The sequence below is a fragment of the Jaculus jaculus genome, chromosome X (assembly GCF_020740685.1).
Source record: "Jaculus jaculus isolate mJacJac1 chromosome X, mJacJac1.mat.Y.cur, whole genome shotgun sequence".
In the NCBI taxonomy this organism is placed as follows: Eukaryota; Metazoa; Chordata; class Mammalia; order Rodentia; family Dipodidae; genus Jaculus; species Jaculus jaculus.
In genome coordinates, this window is record NC_059125.1 from 2,933,505 (window position 1) to 2,953,625 (window position 20,121).

Sequence of the window (20,121 nt, forward strand, 5' to 3'; positions counted from 1 at the left end):
CAGACATTTGTTTTTAGAAATGTCCCTTGTGGCATTGTGGAGAGACTGAAAGTAAGAAGATATTGTAATCCATACAGGACTCAAAGGGAGCAGGGTAAGAGATGAGCCCTGAAGCTAGACAGGTCAGACTCCTAATCTCTGTTTCCCTAGCTCTCTGTGCCTTGGTATATTTTCATGTCTAGAACTCTTGCGCAGATGAAAAACTGCTAACTGGGTAAAACTCTTTAGAGCAGGTTTTGGCATACAGTATATACTAAAATGTTAAATTCCAATCATATGGAAGGGCTTGCCCATTTTTATGATTACATATAAATGATCAAATCTCTCATTTTAACTATTTTAGTGTCTTATATTCGACACTGATTGCATTCACAATGCTGTACGAAAATTAACACTATTTCCTAAACTTTTTTATCCCTTCCAAACAGAAGCCCTGGATGATTTAAAGTAAGTCCCATTCCCTCTCCACTACTTGTATGTATCTCCTAACATAATTCTTGAATTTGCCCATTCTTGTTATCTCATGTGAGTAGAATCATGTATTTGTCCCTTTGTGTAGCATATTTTTCTTATGTTTTCTAGGCTCATCTGTGCTGTAGCACATATCAGACTTTTATTATGTCTCTAAAAATATTTTATGTATTTATTAGAGAAACAGAATGAGCACACCAAGGCCTCTAGCCACTGAAGAACTCCAGATGCATGCACCACCTTGTGCACCTGGCTTACATGGGTCCTGGAGAATTGAACCTGGGTCCTTTGGCTTTAGGCAAGTGCCTTAACCACTAAGCCATCTCTCCAGCCCCAGAATTTTATTCTCTTTTTTAGAAACATTTTTTGTTATTTTTATTTATTTGAGAGTGACAGAGAGGGAAAGAGGCAGATAGAGAGAGAGAGAGAGAGAGAGAGAGAGAGAGAGAGAGAGAGAGAGAGAGAATGGGCACGCCAGGGCCTCCAGCCACTGCAAACGAACTCAAGATGCATGCGCCTCCTGTGCATCTGGCTAACGTGGGTCCTGGGGAACCGAGCCTCAAACCGGGGTCCTTAGGCTTCACAGGCAAGCGCTTAACAGCTCAGCCATCTCTCCAGCCCTTTTATTCTCTTTTGAGGCTGAATAATGTACCATTGAGTAGATATATCATAGCTTCTTTACCCATTCATCTCTTCACAGTCCTTGGGTGCTTCTTCATTTTAGCATATACCTATCTGTCTTCAGCTTTGCATTCAGATCTGTTGAGTATATCTGCTATAGTTACCTTTGTGTTGCTGGGATAAAGCACCTGATCAAAAGCAGCTGAGAGAAATTTTTATTTTGGCTTAGTTTCAAGGAGAAGCTTCATGATGGCGATGGGGGGGGGAGCATGGCATGTGCAGACGGTAGACATCACCTCTGCCACAGCAGGTGGAAAACAGCAGCATTAGGAGAGTGAGTCATCTAACATTGACAAGCTGGGGCTAATAAAACTCAGCATGCATCCCTACTAACATACTTCCTCTAGCAAGGCTCCACCTCCCAAGTTTCCATCAGCCAAGGAGCAAGCATTCAGAACACATGAGTTTATGGGGGGATATTTAACTCAAATCACAGTATCCTTAAGTATAGACTTGCTGGATCATATTGTAGTTCTGTGTTTAGCTTTCCTCCTTAGCAGTGTACACGAATTTCATTTTCTCTACATCCTTGTTGAGGCTTGTTGTTTTCTCTTATAAATTCTAGATCTCTTAGTGGATTTGAAGGGCTATATTAATGTGAGTTTGATTTCCATTTCCCTAATGACTTGTCCTGTGCCTATTAACCCTATATACTTGCCCTTTTGAAAATTGTATGTTCAAATCTTTTGCTTAGCCTGACGTGATGGCACATGCCTTTAATCCCAGCACTTGAGAGGCAGAGATAGGAGGATTGCCATGAGTTCAAGGCCACCCTGAGACTACATAGTGTATTACATATCAGCCTGGGCTAGAGTGAGACCCTACCTTGAAATACCAAAACAAAAACAAACAAAAAGAAAACAAAAAAAAAAACTTTTGCTTGATCTTTATGTTTTCAAGGCAACAGAAGGAGAATAGAGACAAAGAGATAAAGTAATGAAGTCAGACAGGAGAACTGCTTAGATAGGGAGTAATGTTGATATTTACAGTCTAGGCAGTGGGAAGATAATGGCTCTTTTCTCCTGATAAAATGGGTGGATTGGAGTAAGGTGTTGGCTTCGGGTGGGACTACACTGAGTAAGAGTATTCATTGTCCAGGTTACAGAATTCAGTGCCATGTTATGTATGTTTTTCCTTTTTAAAAAAAAAAAAAAACTGTGAGGCACAAAATTTTCTTTCTGTAGTGGGCAGAGTTTAATGCAAAGACACATAGTTAGCAAAAGTGCTGTGGATAAGTGACTAGTATGTACTTAGCCCTCAAAGTGACATCTATACTACTTCCTCCAAGACTCAGGAAACACCATGCAAAATTGGGTGCAAAGAAGGTTAAGAGCCAGAGGATAGGGGAGGTGTTATGGGAAACCTATATTCTGGATACACCATGGCCGTTATACTCATGAATCCAAAACTTTGGTTTCCTGCACAAAATTGGGCCTGTCAACATTCCATCATGGACGTGGGATTGGCTCACATGGGTCATGCTCCTCCCAGAAAGCTATTTGCCATTAACTATGGTATGGAAGGGGGTGTCATGTTCCTCAATGGTTTGTGTGGCCACTCATAAGTTGTTTTTCTCTGGTAAAAACTTCCTGCCCAATTTAACTCAGTGGATCACAGAAAGCTTGAAGACAGGAAGGAGATTAGCTGGAAAGAAGTGTTTTAGCATAAGTGGGAGCGGAATAGAAGAGCATAATAGGGGTGAATATGGTCAAAATACATTAGGTACATGTATGAAATGGTCAAAAATAAAATGAAATAAAAATTGTAGGGCATATTTTAATTTGCATCTTCCCTGTTCCTATCTACGATGCAACTCAAGAACTTTGGTTAGTATTGGGCTTCTCTGCCTGGCGAATGTGAAAAATCATTTGGAAAACAGAGGAATATGGAGTTTTTAGGCAAGCCTTCTGGCACTTTATCTTAGCCCCCCGCCCCCAACATCAGATTGGTCCTTCCCAGACAGCTGTTCACGGCATGCTGCTCTACAGCATTTGGACCTAGGTTCTTGAGGACTATAGCTTCTGAGGCTTGATCCAGCAGTCACCACAGCCTCACAACCTTTGTCCTGTGCTTCTCATCTTTCCTCAGATGCATGCCACTCACAGTTAGTGGTCATGTTGCCCCTAGGATCAGCTGGATTTCTTGGAATCATTCCTCTACAAAGGGGAGTGGTTGATGTTTTACCATGGGGCAATTGGTGTTTACCGTTATACCCACACTGTGACAGAAAGTGTGGCTTGAACAACTAACTGTCCTTTCCCCCAAATAGGCAACCATTAGTGAAATGAATGCATTCACTGACATGTCTTTACTTCTAGAGCCACAGCCGGCTGGCAGCCATTGTGTGGCTCAAGCACACAGTGTTTTCAAATTGTCCCCTGATGCCATCTGCCTGTGAGGCTACAGGAAGTGCCAGCAACTGCTGTTATAGCAGGTGCTGGGGCTGCTGAGATGGGTGTCCGTGTACATACACACATGCACACACAGCATTGTGTGGTATATAGAGGTACTGGTGTTGGCCTGGAGCTGAGGTCTGCTACTAGAGCTCTGGGATTCTAGAAGCCCCAGCCCCAGCTAGTGGTTTCCGGTGGGGCCCTGTGAGAGAGGAAGAGAGGGTTAGGCTGTTGTGAACACAGCCAACAATTGACTTAGGAAGCTAGAGACAGTGGCAGTGTTTTGACAAATATTTGTTTTTTTTTTCTTTTTAATTATTTTGTAACTTTTGTTGACAACTTCCATAAATAAAAGCAATATGCCATGATCATAATCCTCTGCCACGACTCTCGCTTTTGTTGTTGTTGTTTTTTAATTTATTTTTTATTAAATATGGACATATTTTGTATGTAAGCATCAAATGTTGGTACCATCCTTTCCCTCCTTTCTGCCCCTTCTGAAGAAGCCTTCCTTTTGGGGATACAGGTCAAGTCCATGGGGATTGTGGGTCATGCATTATGGGGACAGCAGTCAGTAATGGGGAAGAGGCAATGTCTCTGTGCAAAATGTCCCAACTTGTGCCTCTAACAGTCTTTCCACTCCCTCTTCCACAAAATTCCCTAAGCCATGTTGGGTGCGTTTTAAGTCTATTTCAGTGATGGGCTCTTAGGAGCCCTTGGATCTCTGGTTTGGTAGGTGCTAAGTGTCCTTGGAGTCTATCTCTTTCACCCTTGTGCTGATATCAGGTTCACTGAGAAAGCCGCATTCTTGCTCATTTCCCCAGTTCCTCTGTGGTTTCAGTTAGGGCTGGGGTGAAGTACGCTGGGTCGTTTATCTCTTCAGGCCCAGCTCCCATCTGAAAAAAAGAAGTTGAATCTCCAACGGAGAAGGAAGTCAGCACTGGTTAAGTGGGATAACCATTAATAATTTAGAGCGAATTAAAAGGGTGTAGACCCTCTTATAGCCTAAGATTAGTGGGAGCTTGGCAGTGAAAAGCAGAATCATTATCTGGATATGATTCTGACTTGTTTCCCAGTTCCACATATGGTTTCCTTTCTACTGAGCAGATCTTTTCACCAATCCAAGAGCAGCTGGTTACTCACCATGGCCGTGTGCCACTATTGTACCTGTTTGAGCATCAAGTCAGGTTCTTTGCTTCTGAGTCACTTAGACTTTGAGTTGCTTGGACAGATGTTGGTCACTTTCCCCCTGGTAGCTTATGTAGTGCCTTCCAGCACTAGATGGGCTAATTGTCTTGGGACTGGCTCTCCTATGGATTCCAACCATGTCTCGCCATGATCCGTGTGGACAGCGTATGGTATCTTCAGCAGTAGGGTCTTACCATTAACCTCTGGTGGGTAATCAAGGGCTCTGACAGAAGTCTGTCTTGTTTGTTTTGGGAGATCTAGTAGTTCTCTCTGATCAATCATTGTGGATGTAGACCCCATCCTGGTACAGGAATTAAAGGTCAATGCTAAGGGAAAAGAAAAAAGAAAAAGCCAGAGAAGAAAGAAAAACAGGAGAAATTTGAAGTTAGGTTTTGTCTCACCCTCTCCAGGGCCCTTGGATTCAGGTATTCTTTCTAAGGTCTTCCTGAGGGTTCCGCTTTTTAGTCTAACTTCCAGGATATAGGATTCTATGGTAGCAGTTCAATTTGGGTTCAGTTTTGTACCCCTCCCATCCTTCCCCTTCCCCCACACTCTACCCTCCCCATTGTCCAAGCCTCAAGATGCCATTCAGGTATGTCAGCAACTCAGTATGATACAGGTTAGGAACCACAGATGAGTGAGACCATGCAATGATTCTCTTTCTGTGATTGTATGAGTTCACTTAAAATGATCTGTTCCAAGTTCGACCATTTTTCTACAGATTTCATTGTGTCATTTTTTTCTTACTGCTGAGTAGAATTCCATCATGTAGATATACCACATTTTGGTTATCCATTGATACAATGATGGGCACCTGGGTTGATTCCAGTTCTTAGTTATTATGAATTGAATAGCTATACACATGGTTGAGCAAATCTCTCTGAACTGAGATGTGGAGCTTTTAGGGTAAATGCCCAGTAAGGGAATAACAAGGTCTGTTGGTAACTATATTCATCCTTTTCAAGAGTCTCCAAATTTATTTCCATATTGGTTATACCAGCTTACATTCCCACCAACAATGAATGAGTGTTCCTATTTCTCCAAATCCTTGCCAACATTTGTTTCCATTTGATTTTTTTTTTAGTATTTGCTATCCTTACTAGGGTAAGGTGGAATCTCATAGTTGTTTTAATTTGCATTTCTCTAATGGTTAGGGATGTTGAAGATTTTCTTAAGTGTGTGTTAGCCATATGTAATTCTTTCTCTGAGAACTCCCTATTCAGTTCTCTGCCCCACTTTTGGAGTGGGTTGTTTGATTTTTTTTTTTATTGTTTAGTTTTTTTTGAGTTCTTTGTTGATTCTAAATATTAGGCTTCTGGTATATCTGGCCAAGATTTTCTCCCATTCAGTGAGTAATCCATTGGCTCTGCTGTTGGTAAGTTTGTCTGTGCAAAAGCTTTTTAGCTTCGTGAGATCCTGTTGGTTGAGTGCTTAATTTCCTGGGCTACTGGAATTTTGTACAGGAAATCTTTTCCCAGTCCTATGCCGAGGAGAGTCTGCCCTATTTTTTTTTCTTTCTAGTAGTTGAAGTGTTTCAGGTCTTATAGTGAAGTCTTTAATCCATTTGGACTTGATTTTTGTGTATGACAAAATTAGTAGGTCTAATTTCATTTTTCCACATATGATCATCCTATTTGCCCAACACCATTTATTGAAGATGCTGTATTTTCTCCAGTCTACATTATTGGCACCTTTGCCAAAGATCAAGCAGCTATAGTTACTTGACCTAAGGTCTGGGTCTTCAGTTTTGTTCCATTGGTCTATGTTTCTGTTTTTATTCCAGTATCATGTTTTTGTCACTATGGCTTTGTTATATACCTTTAGATTGTGTATGGTGACACTGCCATAGGTGTTTATTGTAATTTTTTTTTCTGAGGATATGTTTGGATATCTGAGGCCTTCTGCCATTCCATATGAATTTTGAGATATTTTTTTTCTATCTCTGTGAAGAATGATGCTGGGATTTCTATTGGTATTGCATTAAATCTCTATATTGCTTTTGGTAGAATTGCTATTTGCACAATATTAATTCTACCTATCCAGGAGCATGGGATGTCTTTCTATTTTCGGAAGTCCTCTTAGATTACTTTCTTGAGTTTTTTTATGTTTTCATTACATAGTTAATATCCTTTATTAGTGTTATTCAAAGGTATTTTATTTTTTTGTTGCTATTGAAAATAGGACAGCCTCACTGATTTCTTTCTCTTTATATTTGTCCATTGCATATAGAAAAGGTATTCATTTTTGTGCATTGATTTTGTATCCTGCCACTTAGCTGAAGGAATTTATCACCTTTAGAAGTTTTGAGATGTTGACTTTTGAGTCACTTCTATATAGCATCATGTCATCTGCAAATAGGGCTAACTTGAGTACTTCCTTTCCAATTTGAAACCCTTTTATTTCTTTCTCATGTCTTATTGCTTGGGCTAGTACCTCTAGTACTATGTTGAAGAACAGTGGTGAGAGTGGACACCCTGTCTTGCTCCTTATCTCAGTGGGAACTCTTTGAGTTTTTCCCCATTAACTATTATTTGGGCTTTAGGAGCTTTATATATAGCCTTTATTGTGTTGAGATACAAACCCTCCATGCCTGTTCTTTCCATGATCATGAAGTGGTGTTGTATTTTCAAAGGCCTTCTCTTTATCAATTGAGATGATAATGTGGTTCTTATGGTTCAGTTTATTTATGTAGTGTATATGTTGACCAATTTCTATATGTTAAACCATCCCTAAATCCCTGGGATGAAGCCTACTTGACCAAGGTGGATAATGATTTTGATGTGTTGTTGAATTTGGTTTGCAAGGATTTTGTTCAAGATCTTTGTATCTAAGTTCATTAGAGATAGAGGCTTACAGTTTTCTTTCCTTGTTGCCTCTCTATCTCATTCTGGTGTTAGGGTGATGCTAGCTTCATAAAAGGTGTTGGGGAGGATTTCCTGGTGTCTGATTATACAAAACAGTTTGAGAAAAATTGGTTTCAGTTCTTTAATGAGGGTTTGATAGAATTCAACTGAGAAGCCATCCAGTTCTGGACTTTTCTTTGGGGGGAGGTTTTTGATTACCCTTTGAATCTGCATGGATGTGATAGGTTTGTTTAGGAGATTAATCTTCTCAGAGTTTAGTTTTGGTAGGTGGTATGTGTCTGGGAATTCATCCATTTCTTCTAGATTATTTAATTTTGTGGAGTAGAGGTTTTGGAAGTATGCCCTGATATTTCTGATCTTGTTAATTTGAGACTTTTCTTTTCTTTGCTTAATCAATTTGGCCAGGGGTTTGTCAGTCTTGTTTATTTTTTCAAAGAATCAGCTCTTCATTTCATCAATTTTTAAAAATTGTTTTCTTAGTTTCCAGTTCATTAACTTATGCTCTAATCTTTATTATTTATTTCTGTGTGGAGCTCTTTGTGTTGGATTCTTCTTGTTTTCCAGTACCTTTAGGTGGACAGTCAGGTTATTAATTTGGGATTTCTATGTCTTTGCAATGAAGGTATTTAGGGCTATGAATTTTCCCCTTAGGACTGCCTTCATTGTGTCACATAAGTTTTGTTAGGTTGTGTTTTCATTATCATTCAATTTTAGGAATTTTGCAATTTCTTTTTTGGTTTCTTCCATGACACATTCATTGTTTAAAAGTGTGTTGTTTAGTCAATAGGAGCTGGTGGAGTTCTTGATGTGTCTCATGTTGATTTATAGATTTAAAGTATTGTAATTTGACATGATGCAGGAAGTTACTTCAATTTTCCTGAGTTTATGAAGGCACACTTTATGGCCTAATATATGGTAAATTTTGGACAAGGTTCCATGGGCTGCTGAGAAGAATGTGTATTCTGTAGAGTTGGGGTGGAAAGTTCTGTAGATATCTGTTAGGTCTGTTTGATCTATGATGTTGTTGGGTTCTATTATTTCCTTGTTCATTTTCTGCTTAGATGATCTGTCTATTGATGATAGTGGAGTATTAGAGTCTCTGACTATGATGGTGTTAGTGTTTATTTCTGTTTTATTTTTGAGTAAATTTTGTTTTATAAACTGTGGCTCACCTGTATTTGTCACATATATATTTATGATTGTGATGTGCTCATGTTGCATCATTCCCTTGATAAGAACTGGTCTTTGTCCTTTTCAAAAATATTTTTAAATATTTATTTTATTTATATTTATTTGACAGAGAAAAAGGGAGGGAGAGAGAATGGGCACATCAGGGCCTCCAGCCACTGAAAATGCACTCCACATATGTGTGCCTTCTTGTGCATCTGGCTAACTTGGGTCCTGGGGAATCCAACCTGGGTCCTTTGATTTTGCAGGCAAACATCTTAACCATTAAGCAATCCCTCCGGCCCTGTTGTTAAGAGTTTTAACTGGGATGTGTCTTGGAGAGTTTCTTCTTTGGTCCTGTCTGTTTGGTGTGGGCTTCTTGAATCTGGATGGGCCTCTCTTTTGAGAGATTGGTAAATTTTTCTTCAATAATTTTGTTGAATATGTTCTCTATGCCTCTGGCCTGGATTTCCTCTCCTTCTGGTATATCCATGATCCAGATGTTTGTTCATTTTAGAGTGTCCCACACTTCTCTCGTATTCTGTTCACTTGATTTTTTGAACTTAGCAAAGTTTTTGGCCTCTTGATCAATTTCTTCTGTCTTCCACATGAGTAATCTGTTGGTAATCATTCTAGAGAGATTTTTTTTATAATTTTTATTTGTTTTTGTTTTCTGTTGTGTAATTTTTCATTATGTCCATCTCTCTTTTTAGGTTCGATTTCAATTCAAGTTCTGATTTTCTTGGTGCTTCCTGGAATTCATTCTTGCATTTGATCAAGTCTTCATTCAGCTTAATCAACCAGTTGTTGAAATATTTAATTTCTTGACTTACCTTCAATTTACTCATATCTTTTTGGAGGGTTCTAACATTTTCTTCTATCAAGTTAAGCCTACTGTCAAAAACTGAATGCTCTAGGAGACAATTCTGTTCAGTTTCATTGATACAATTGTTGGTTCTTTGATGGTTTGCTTCCAGTTCAGCAATTTATTTTTGATAAGGGTTCCATTGTTGGTTGTATTTTCATTTTGGGACTGAATTTCTGTTGAATTTTCTATGATTTCATTGGATGTTTCCATTATAGGACTAGGCATCCTTGGTGGAAATCTCTAAGTTTTCCGACTTACATTGGCTTTTTTGTGTTGTTGTCTACCCATTTTAGGAAGTCTATTTTATTGAGGAGGAAGCAATTTTTTGTCCTTTGGCCTATACACCCTCTGACTCAGGTGAACAGGGATGTTGGTATTCAGTGGCCAGTCAGGATACCAGAGCAAAAGTCCTGATTCCACAGCTCACACAGGGACCAGGCCTCCCCAAGTAAGACACAGTGAGACCTACCAGAAACAGGGGGCTGGGAGGAGATAGGGAACAGGGATCTGGCCTACTCACTCCGTGCTGCACACCCGCACACACACCTGCACAGTCAGTGCTGCCCGCCCACACACAGACCTGCACAGGGAACCCAGACCAGGGAGCTGGGAGGATCCAGGATCCAAGTATTTGTTTGCTTTCTACCTCAGCCTTCTGGCACATTCTGTAGAGGGGACCATTCTTCATTTATTTCCCCTGCTGTTTTTAAAGTGTATAACCCTTATCTATTGAGTCCTTCCTGCCATTCATAGGGCTTCAGGTCTAGTGCCTAGCTTTAATTTTCCCTCAAAGTTCGTGCAGTCATGGTTCAGACAAACCTGAAATGCCTTGTTGCTTTTGGAAGAATTCCTGAGTACAGACCTACACCATATATGACTTCCTGTCATTTTAAGCTGTTAATGCTTTTACAAAGAATTATCTAAGTTATTAAACCAATGAGAAGTACAGGTTGAATATCTGCTATTCAGAGTTCCTGGAGACTAGGAAGATGGCTCAGCAGTTAAGGGCACTTTCTTGTGGTGTACTTGGGACTAGAATCATTTCAGTTAGGAATATTTTTGGGGATATGGGTATTTGCATTTACTTAATAAGATACTTACAGATGAATTCCAAATGTAAACTTAGAGAATTCATTTAAGTTTTGATTTTTTAAAAATAGTTTTTATATTTTATTTGACAGAGAGAAAGGGAGAGAGAGAGAGGGAGGGAGGGAGGGAAGATGGGTACACCAGCGGAACTCTAGACACATGTGCCCCCTTGTGCATCTGGCCAATGTGGGCCCTGGGGAGTTGAACCTGGGTCCTTTGGCTTTGCAGGCAAATGCCTTAACCGCTAAGCCATCCCTCCAGCCCAAGTTTTGTTGTGTGTGTGTGTGTGTGTGTGTAAAAGCTAAAGGTAATTTGATAGAGTATTTTAGTGCATCTCTGTGCACTATCACAAACTATCAAGAGAGGTAAGGTATAAAATTTCCAATTGTGGCATCATGCTATTGTTGAAAAGGTTTTGGGTATAGGAGCAATTCGTGTTTTGTGTTAGCCCAATCTGTAATTACACCAGCCACTAGGTTAGAAAGGTCTAGATCTTAGCAAAACAAGACCATCTAGATCAGGATTATATTTTTTTCTGTAAATGTATAGGTGTTTTAGGCTTTGCTCTCTGTTGCAGTTCCTCAAAACTGACATTGAAGCATCAAACCAGGTGTACAGATGCACATGAATATGGTTGTGTTCTAATAAAACTTCATTGACAACATAGGATGGTGTAGTTTGCTGACTTAAAATGATAGTCATTATTTTTGTCTATCCTTTAGACTTTTTTTCCTTGTCAACAGTTGAAAAAGCAGAAGATGCTTGATAACTAAATGAATTTCAGTCATCTTTTTGGTGTGGCTGGAGAGCTATCTCAGTGGGTAAAATGCTTGCCTTGCAAGCATGTGAACTTGAATTTTACCTCCAGCACCCATGTGAAAAAGCGTAGTGTGGGCTGGGTAAAGTACTTGACAGAAAAGCATGAGGACCTGAGTTCTGATTCTCAGAACCCAGGTAAAGCTGAGAATAGTAGTAAAGGTCTATAATCTCTGAACTCCTACAGTAAGATGGGAGGCTTGAGGTTGTCTTGTGACCTCCACATGTGACAGTCACATATGCCCACACTCATGCACTCACATGTACACCATAAATGCATACACACACACATGCACGCATGCGCACACACACACACACACACACACACACACACACAAAGATTAAAAAAATTAAAATATGAGGGCTGAGTGTGCTGGTACACACTTGTAATCCAAGTGTTGGGGAGCTGGAGACAAGAGAATCTTGGGGGCTCATTGACCAGCCAGTTTAGATATTTGGCAAGCTCCAGGCCAATGAGAGACCTTGTCTCAAAAAGATAAAAAGTGGGCAACATTCCTGAGTGACAACACCTGAGGTTGTCTTCTGTCCTCCACATTGATGTTCACACACATTGAATGTATACCCTCACAAACATGCACACACTCATGCATGCACACACAAAAAATCATCATTTGAGTTTAGTACAGTTATGAGAATGGTGGTTATTTTGGCAAGCTACTTTGCTAAACTCTTGTTGAGAACAGTAAAAATCCAAAGGTCTTTTAAGAGTAGAGGTGTCTGTTTAGATAAAGCTTTTTGTCATTATTCAAAATGTGGAACAAGCCATCATTTAGAGATGTGTGGTGGCTTCATGTATCAGTCATTTTCTTGAAGGTCACATGGATTTCCCTAGTCATGTAAGGTCACTTTAATATACTGGCTATTCTACTGTATAGGACTAGATAGTTCCTATAATAAATATAAGGATGAAACTACAAAAATTCAGGAAGTGGTGTTTGAAAATGTTGTGTTATACTGACTGCCATTATGGTGGTTGATTTCCAGAAAGATGAAGCTTAAGATAATGAAGCACCCTAAAATTTCAGATGATAATCATTTTTCCTGTTATCTGTCCTCACAGGAAATAAAAAAAGATATGAAGAAAGACCCTCTCTCCAACAAAGCTCCAGAAAAGCCCATGCATGACGTGTCCAGTGGAAACTCTTTGCTGTCTTCTGAAACAATTTTAAGAACCAATAAGCGAGGTACGGCAAAGGGCGAAGGCTCCCTTCTTGCACAGAAACAAATACGGAAATTTTGGGTTGAACCGTGTCGTGTTTTGCATTGCCAAAAAATTGAATAGGTTTTTGCCTTTTTTTTTAACTGTAAATTTTGGACACATAGACACCTAGTAACCTTATTATACTATATATAGTAAAAATAACTAATAACAATGGTTTTTCATGACAGAAAGTGATAAGATTTATAAATGATTTTTTCTCTATAAATGATTTTATAGGTTCTGCCTTCACATATATTTTTATAGATTGAGAAAATAATAGGGTTCCAGCTGAACTCTGTATTTGACCATGCTCCCCTTTAAATTAAGACAAACTCTGTCAACATCTTTCTGTGTAACTGCCCAGCTCCCAAACACAGACCATGCCTCCCTGTGTTTATGAGGTAGAATGTTTGAAGATATAGCTAATATATCCATCTAACCTGCAAACCTTTCATGACCTTGTTTTCCTTCCTTCAAGACCTCAGTAAATTTTATGTACCAGCTTACTGGAACATTATTTCCTCCCCTGTCAGCTCATGATAACTCTTATTTGAATGGTATGAGAGAGAAGCTAAGGTTGTAGAGGTGACCATGGGTATGCTAGGTCTGAGCTGAGTATGCCCATAGTAGGTCAGCCTTTAGTAGTCCACTTTTCTGCACTTATTATTTCCTTAAAGGGAAATGACGAACTGCTCAAAAGCACTAGTAGGAAATGTATTAGCAAAGGATTCCATTGACAAAAAGAAGGCAAGTTTATATAACCATGGGGAAGAACAGCTAATCTTTCATAAAATTTAGACAGCATGTGAATTTTCCCAATAAACTGCCCATTGACCACAGCACTGCAAACATTAGCTTTGTGTGTCTCTTCCTTCCTGCCTCTTCCTGTGCCCCCTCCAGCTGCCCTGGGTTGCACTTCCTTTTTGCATTATTCAGATGAAATATTGGCTGAAGGCCCATGTTGGTTAGCAGCTATAGCGTTTCTTTTTTCCCATCTTCTTCCTTTTTCATCCCACAGTAACAAAACTGGGGATTTCCCAGCTTAAGAATTGAGCTTCATTGTTAACATTATAGTCTACCCAAAGTAGCCATTCTTTTTCTTCTTCCTCTTTTTTTTCTTTCTTTCTTTCTTTTTTTTTTTTTTTTTTTTGAGACAGGGTCTCACAGAGTCCCAGACTGGCCTCTAACTCCCTGTGTAGGCCAGGGTGGTCTTGAACTCATGATCTCTTTTCCTCCACCTCCCAAGTGCTGAGATTACAGGTGTGAGAGATGTGAGCTACTATCTGGCCCTGCATTCTTGTAGACAAGTGCCTAAAGCCCAGAGACCCGCACTCATTGGATTTGCTGGCTGGAGTCCAGGGAATCTTCTTTCTAGCTGCACTGACCTGTCCCTTTCTTCTGGCTGTCGTTGGGTCAGTGAGCCCAGCCATTGCAAGTAGTGACCTGCAGCAAGAGCTTTCTGATCAGCCCTGTTTTTGTCAAGTCAATAAGACACCTAAAGTAATTAATTAATTTCACAAGAGAAGGAATTAATTAAGGTAAAAATGAAGGTAATTATCTAGATGAGTTCAGTAAAATTACATGAGAACTTTAAATCAATGGAAGAATAGAAATTTCTAGACCATTGTTTCTTTGCAACTGAAAATCTAGCCTTTGAGTTCCCCTAGTGGGAGTTCTTATTCACCAGAAAAAAGAATTCAAAGGGGTTGCTCACTTGATTTCTCAAAGCCTTCTACCTTATGCCTGTAGCTGACCAGGCTTTTACTTGTAGGCCTTTTATAGATTAAATTTCCCAGTGGCTATGAGACCTGAACATACCGAAGCATTCTGTCCATATGAAGCCCTTAAAGACCCATCTTCATTCTGTCTTGGGCTTCATATTGACCTCCTGGGTCACCTGGGCCAAACGTAAATTTCCAGTTGAAGAGCTGCATTGTGTATCAGGACTTAAGCTGTTATGGCCCTCCCCCACCCCATCAAGACTAACAGCATTTTACTACTCCTTATAATAAACAGTGTGTGGGGTGGGGGAAGATTGATTGGCCTTGTCAGGCCAGATAAATAGTTCATTGTACTGAGCTCAAAAGCTATATTTTTCCCACCTCAAATCAATGAAAAAACCCTCTCCTCTTTGAAACAAAGATGAGAAACTAAATCGGGGGGGGGGTGATTCTAGTTACTTGTAAACACTTCTGTCCAACTCTGAGTTTTAAAGTTTTAGGAGTTAAATGTCTGAAGTCCCCTACCCTCCACTTCTTGTTTCCATCAAGCTTTATCTTCAGGAACTTTGGGATGTTTTGGTCTGTTATGTCTTCCTATTTGTTATAGAGGGAAGTTGTTCTAGGGGTTTGCTAGCCTGTTTCATTTTGCTAAGGTGGGAGCTTTCTTAGAGTAAATGAGTCTACCTTATAACTTAGCCTAGGGAAATTTAATAGAATTAACACAAATTCTTTTCTATGAATTGTATTGAAGATGGGATGACTTTTCTTTATATGAGCCTTGTCATTTGATTTAGGCTTGGAATTGGTTTAAAAAGGAAAGAGTGTGTTACGACTCTGAAGCTAAACCGCTTCATTGGGACCTGAGCTGGAGTCATACTTAGCTGAAGAAGTTTCTTGGATTGCATTCAGCTATGAGTGCACTTTGCAATGTGCCTCATTTAGGCAGTTGAAGACAGGTTTTAATACTGCCCCCATTAAGTCTAGGATGAGCTCTCCTCTATGGGCATCTTCACAAGGGCAGAAGATATTAAACTAAGCTATTTGTACTTTTAAAAAATATTTATTTTATTTATTTATTTGAGAGCGACAGACAGAGAGAAGGAGGGGGAGAAAGAGAAAGAGGGGGAGAGAGAGAATGGGTGCACCAGGGCCTCTAGCCACTGCAAACAAACTCCAGACGCATGCACCCCTTGTGCATCTGGCTAACGTGGGTCCTGGGGAATCAAGCCTCGAACCGGGGTCCTTAGGCTTCACAGGCAAGTGCTTAACCACTAAGCCATCTTTCCAGCCCCTATTTGTACTTTTGAGGAAAGATCAGGAGCACTGTAATATGAGTTTAAGGGACTGATTAGTTTCAGTTTTTTTGTTTTACATTTATACCAAAACTAGTTTTGGTGAACCGATGAATTTATTGGGGTTATTTACAGAGCAGGGTGACTCAGGGCAGCTGTATCACTTCAAAGTCCCACCCTATCCTGGATGGTGACCTCATGGAAGATACACCATGGAGTTCCCTAGTTTCTGTTTTAAAATTTACATATCACTAAAGTTGATTTAGGAAGGTACAGGAAGATGTGGCTGAAATTCACAGGGCATGCAGGGCCTCTCAGGTAGCTTGGCAGCCATCAGTGATTCATTTGGGGCATTAGAAGCTTGGGCAGTCATACCTGTTCCAATCTCTGGTCACAGTGGAGGAGCTTCCCAAGGAATAAGACTTTTTTTTTCCATTTAAACTTGCTGCATGGATATTGGGTATCCTAAACTTATCACAGACTCCAGTATGTTGATGAATTGTAGCCAGCAAATGTAATAATTTTCCATGGAGCCAAATGTCATTCCCATGACCCAGACAGAAGAGTTCTGTTTTTATTTATTTATTTTTTTTTGTGGGGGTGACCTCTTACTTTACTTTTGTACTTAGGAGAAGGATGGGCTTTTCTCACTTAGAATAGGGATGAGGAGAGGATTTCTTTAGAGCATCTAAGCCATGAGTTTAGGAAGGTGGACATTATAACAATTGTGAGCAAATGCCCTAAATATGTTCTTGAAAATGAGCAGTGGATTTTTTTTCCACTTGAATAATCTCTTCTAGTTAAATTACAAACAAAATAAAAATCATTTGATTTCATCTGTAACGGGATTTCCTGCTTTACTTTATCCATGTGTTCTGTTAAGTATCCAGGCTGTAATCCACACCCCACTGGGCCTGGATAAGGAGCAGGTTTTATGCCAGGCCTGTAGCTCATATCATTAGTAGACCCTGTGGGGAAGATGTGTCTTTGCCTCTCTCACCTGCTCCTGCTGCCTGTAATTTTGGACATTATTTCTCCTTCACTGTTTGGTGAATACCAATGAACATTTCATAGCACATGTTTATTGCATGCTAACTGTGCACCTGATCCTGTGCCTGGGGCTGGTACCAAGACTAGAAAAATAGCAGCCAGTCCTGCCTGCAAGCAGCTACAGTCTGCACATCACAAGGGAAATGTTGAAAAAGTGCTGCACAGTTCTTTTATTTTTTCCTTTATGGCAAAGTGGGGGTGTATCTCTTTTGTCATTCTTAATGTGAAGCCACTCCATGGGTTTCTGGTTGGCTTTTTATATATCCTTGTTTCTATTTCCAGTTTATCATGAATTCAGTGTTTGGTAAGTCTCTATTGTTTGTGCATTTATTATTCTTTGCTATTACTACAATTATTGTTATGCTGTCCTGTATAAAATGTATTTTCTAATCATCTTTTTAAGACGCTATGCTACTTTGGCATCTGCCTTCTGAAAGATAAACTGCTTTTTATCATCTTTATTTAAGGTTTGTTCTGCATTTGCATTTTACTGCCCCTTCTAGAGATAAATGCTGAAAGATCTGACAGTTTTAAAGATGTTATTTGTAACAGGTCTGATGTGAGGTGAGATCGTCTGTCTCACATGAGATTCAGGTTAAAATGGGGAGGGTTGCTTTCAGAGCTGATATGTGGGTCTGACTTTATAGAGCATTATTCTGTGGGTTCTTTGCTAGTATGTTTAATCCTTCTGACAGATTGGATTCAAAATTCTTTCTTACTGGAGGGACCAATGCCTGTTCTGCCTCTGGTGACACACTGTTGCTTTAAAAGTTTGCCCAGAAATCCTTCAGAATTCATTTTACATGTGGATGGGTGGTACTTGCATGCCCTTCACATTAATATGGACTTTGTGCCTTCCATACAGAAGGGCTCTCCATTTAAGACTGCTGCTTGTAGCTGTCTAAAGAATTTAACGTAACACATTAAGTATGTCCTTCTTTTACTTGTCTTACCAGCACTAATCGTTCCAACCACTGAACAGATCTGGCCAGATGATTTCTCTCCTTTGTCCCTATCTCCTGAAGGGGAAAGGTGTTTTCCAGTCTTCCATTTCCTTAGCATTTCCTTGGCTTATGGAATAATATACTCAAGGTGCCATGAGAATTTGGGTGAGGGTGCGAGTGTGTATACATGTGTGCAAGCATGACATGCTGGCATGGAAAGCTCATCATGGTTTGGAGTCTCGGTAGCATGGAATTTTGTTTTGTTTTTGTTTTTGAGACAGGCTTTCCCTATATCCCAGGCTGGCCTCAAACTTACAGCAATCCTCCTGCCTTAACCTTCCACATGCTCAGATTACAAGCATGTGCCATCATGCTTGGCTCTTGGCATGGATCTTGCTAGATTGTGGGCTTTTTGTTGGCAATGAACCTTTTAAAAACAATATAAAAAAGTGAATTCTTAATAAAGAAAATGCCAACTGCTTTGGCTTTCTTAGTGGTTTGTTTTTTAAGGCATGTGCAAAATCTGAGTGGGAGTTGTTTGTAGAAATGAGATGTTTTCCTTTCAAATTTCCTATGGGGAAGCAAATGCAATTTCCCTGTGGTAAACTAGGTATCTGAAAATATGGGATTATGGGCTAGACTTTTCCTGGATTATTTAAATTGTAAGTTTTGCTTTCTGAGCTGGCTTTTCTGGACTGACAGAAGAGGAGGAGTTAACAGAAAGCATCATTGTTGTGTGGTTGCTATTGTAAAATAAAGGTGGCATTGGTGAGGGTATTGGATATCACCTGACCTGGTCTTTCCCAGGGAAAAAAGAAGCTAGCAACATGGCAGTGAGCAAGGAGGGAAGACAGGCATCCAGGATGATGTACACCTGTGTGTATCTGCATATATGTCTCTGTTCTTTCCTTCCAGTGGGTTTTCATCCTGATCTTTTTTTTAAATTTTTTATTTATTTATTTGAGAGTGACAGACACAGAGAGAAAGACAGATAGAGGGAGAGAGAGAGAGAGGGAGAGAGAATGGGCGCGCCAGGGCTTCCAGCCTCTGCAAATGAACTCCAGATGCGTGCGCCCCCTTGTGCATCTGGCTAACGTGGGACCTGGGGAACCGAGCCTCAAACCAGGGTCCTTAGGCTTCACAGGCAAGCGCTTAACCGCTAAGCCATCTCTCCAGCCCCAGGCCACCATTTTTAATCACTTGCATTTTTCTCATCAGTTTTTTTTGGTTGTTTTATTTTATTTTTTTTAATTTTATTTATTTATTTGAGAATGACAGACACAGAGAGAAAGACAGATAGAGGGAGAGAGAGAGAATGGGCGCTCCAGGGCTTCCAGCCTCTGCAAACGAACTCCAGACGCGTGCGCCCCCTTGTGCATCTGGCTAACGTGGGACCTGGGGAACCAAGCCTCGAACCGGGGTCCTTAGGCTTCACAGGCAAGCGCTTAACCGCTAAGCCATCTCTCCAGCCCTCATCCTGATCTTTTTGAAACTAATATGCCTGGTGGTGTGTCTGAATAACTTAATGGGAGCCTGCATGAAGATCAGTGATTGATGTCAGAGAACATGTTTCCCTTGCTCATTCATTATTAAATAGTACTACCAATCTAGTCTAGGGGTGGGGCTGTTGAAAGGGGTCAAAAGAAGCTCTGGAGGTTTGTTGGTATTCTATATTTTCTGTACATTTTGCATCTAAATAACAAAATTGGCTTTTAAAATTTTTCACACACACACACACACACACACACACACACACACACACACACACACACACACACACACACACACACACACACGTACATGTATGTCTTGGCCACAAAGCATTAGCACTAGAGTAGCAGTGTCCCACTACATTTCTGCTGGGTTTCCATCCATCAGTCCCTGGGAAGATAACATGGAGTGGGTTTGAAGTGGTGGCGCCACCTGGTGGCTCTCCATGGAAACTCCTCCTCCTGCTCACCCTTTCTCCTTGGGAGACTTATTTGAGGGTGTCTTTGGTTCCTTTCTTCAGTGTTCTCAGTTCGTGCAGTCAGATCTCAGACGCATGGCTTCTCACACTGCACACACAGTCCCTTTAGCCCCTTTATTTCTCATTTAAGATCCACTCATTGAACTCTTTGAATCTGTTTCTTGCCTCTTGCTCTATGATACTCCCACTAATCAGAATTCTTGATAATTTTTTGATAATTTGTTCTAAGGGTCGTAAGTGTAGTCCAGTCTGGATTTTGAACTTGTGGTGGTCTTTCTGCTTTATACTTCCAGTGTTGGGATTACAGGTGTTAGTGAACACACCAGCTTTTGGTAATGAATAAAAGGAGTCCTACAGGCATGCATTTAGGTGTAGATATTATTTGA

General features: G+C 40.2%; 1 protein-coding gene across 5 annotated transcripts in view; it reads left to right on the top strand.

Moving 5' to 3' along the window:
- Nucleotides 1–20,121, top strand: part of Sh3kbp1 (SH3 domain containing kinase binding protein 1) — a 446,513-nt gene that overhangs the window by 161,316 nt on the left and 265,076 nt on the right. For all 5 annotated transcript variants that reach the window (XM_045140550.1, XM_045140551.1, XM_045140548.1 and 2 more), the window contains one exon: nt 12,619–12,742. In XM_045140550.1, coding sequence (XP_044996485.1) covers nt 12,619–12,742 — 124 coding nt within the window. The remainder of the gene's footprint in view (nt 1–12,618; nt 12,743–20,121) is intronic.